The 595-nt window shown below is 36.5% G+C and overlaps 1 protein-coding gene across 1 annotated transcript in view; it reads left to right on the top strand.

Annotated features, from left to right (window-relative positions):
- Nucleotides 1-595, top strand: part of LOC119588853 (trichohyalin-like) — a gene marked incomplete in the record, with an annotated part of 10,500 nt that overhangs the window by 6,581 nt on the left and 3,324 nt on the right. The window contains 1 exon segment of the mRNA XM_037937492.1: nucleotides 88-213. Within this exon segment, the coding sequence (XP_037793420.1) occupies nucleotides 88-213 (126 nt within the window).

Below are 595 nucleotides of genomic sequence, written 5' to 3'. Positions count from 1 at the left end.
CAACATTCGCGTAAATATAACGTAAACCATTCATCATTATTCCCATAAACCGCACATAAGTCACTGTAACTTAATCTCTCTTCACAGTTACCAAAACCTGGTCTACACCACCAATACCACATTCTGCTATACCAGTGCGATGGCGAGGGCTGGGTGCCAGAAGATATGTTTATACCACTGTTTGTTTACGTTGAGTGTCTGAACGTGCAGAGGGCAAGGTTGCAAAGCCTAGGGAAATAGATTTATTGATGGATGGTAGTTAGCTTGCAATGGCTTAATGATGGTTAATGTACTCTTTTATGAATTTGGATGTTTGGGAGGGGGGGGATACCGATCAAATGAACGTGCTCTAAAATAAGCTCAAGGGATTTGTGTGAACTTAACCCAATATGGTCACTCTGAAGAATTTTTCTCTCGTATTACAAGGAATTGCCTAGTTTCTCAGTTATGTGTGTTCATATTTTCGAAATATTTGCATTCATTATTCATTGCTAGATAAAATGATATTTTAAGCTAACGGACCATTTGCGTTGATGTTATTAATAGCAAAAAAAAAAAGAAGTACTGTACTAAACATAAATTAATTACAAATTTT

Source organism: Penaeus monodon, chromosome 24, assembly GCF_015228065.2.
Source record: "Penaeus monodon isolate SGIC_2016 chromosome 24, NSTDA_Pmon_1, whole genome shotgun sequence".
Classification (NCBI taxonomy): domain Eukaryota; kingdom Metazoa; phylum Arthropoda; class Malacostraca; order Decapoda; family Penaeidae; genus Penaeus; species Penaeus monodon.
Note: the sequence above shows the minus strand (reverse complement) of the source record. Positions and strands in the feature narration are given on the sequence as shown.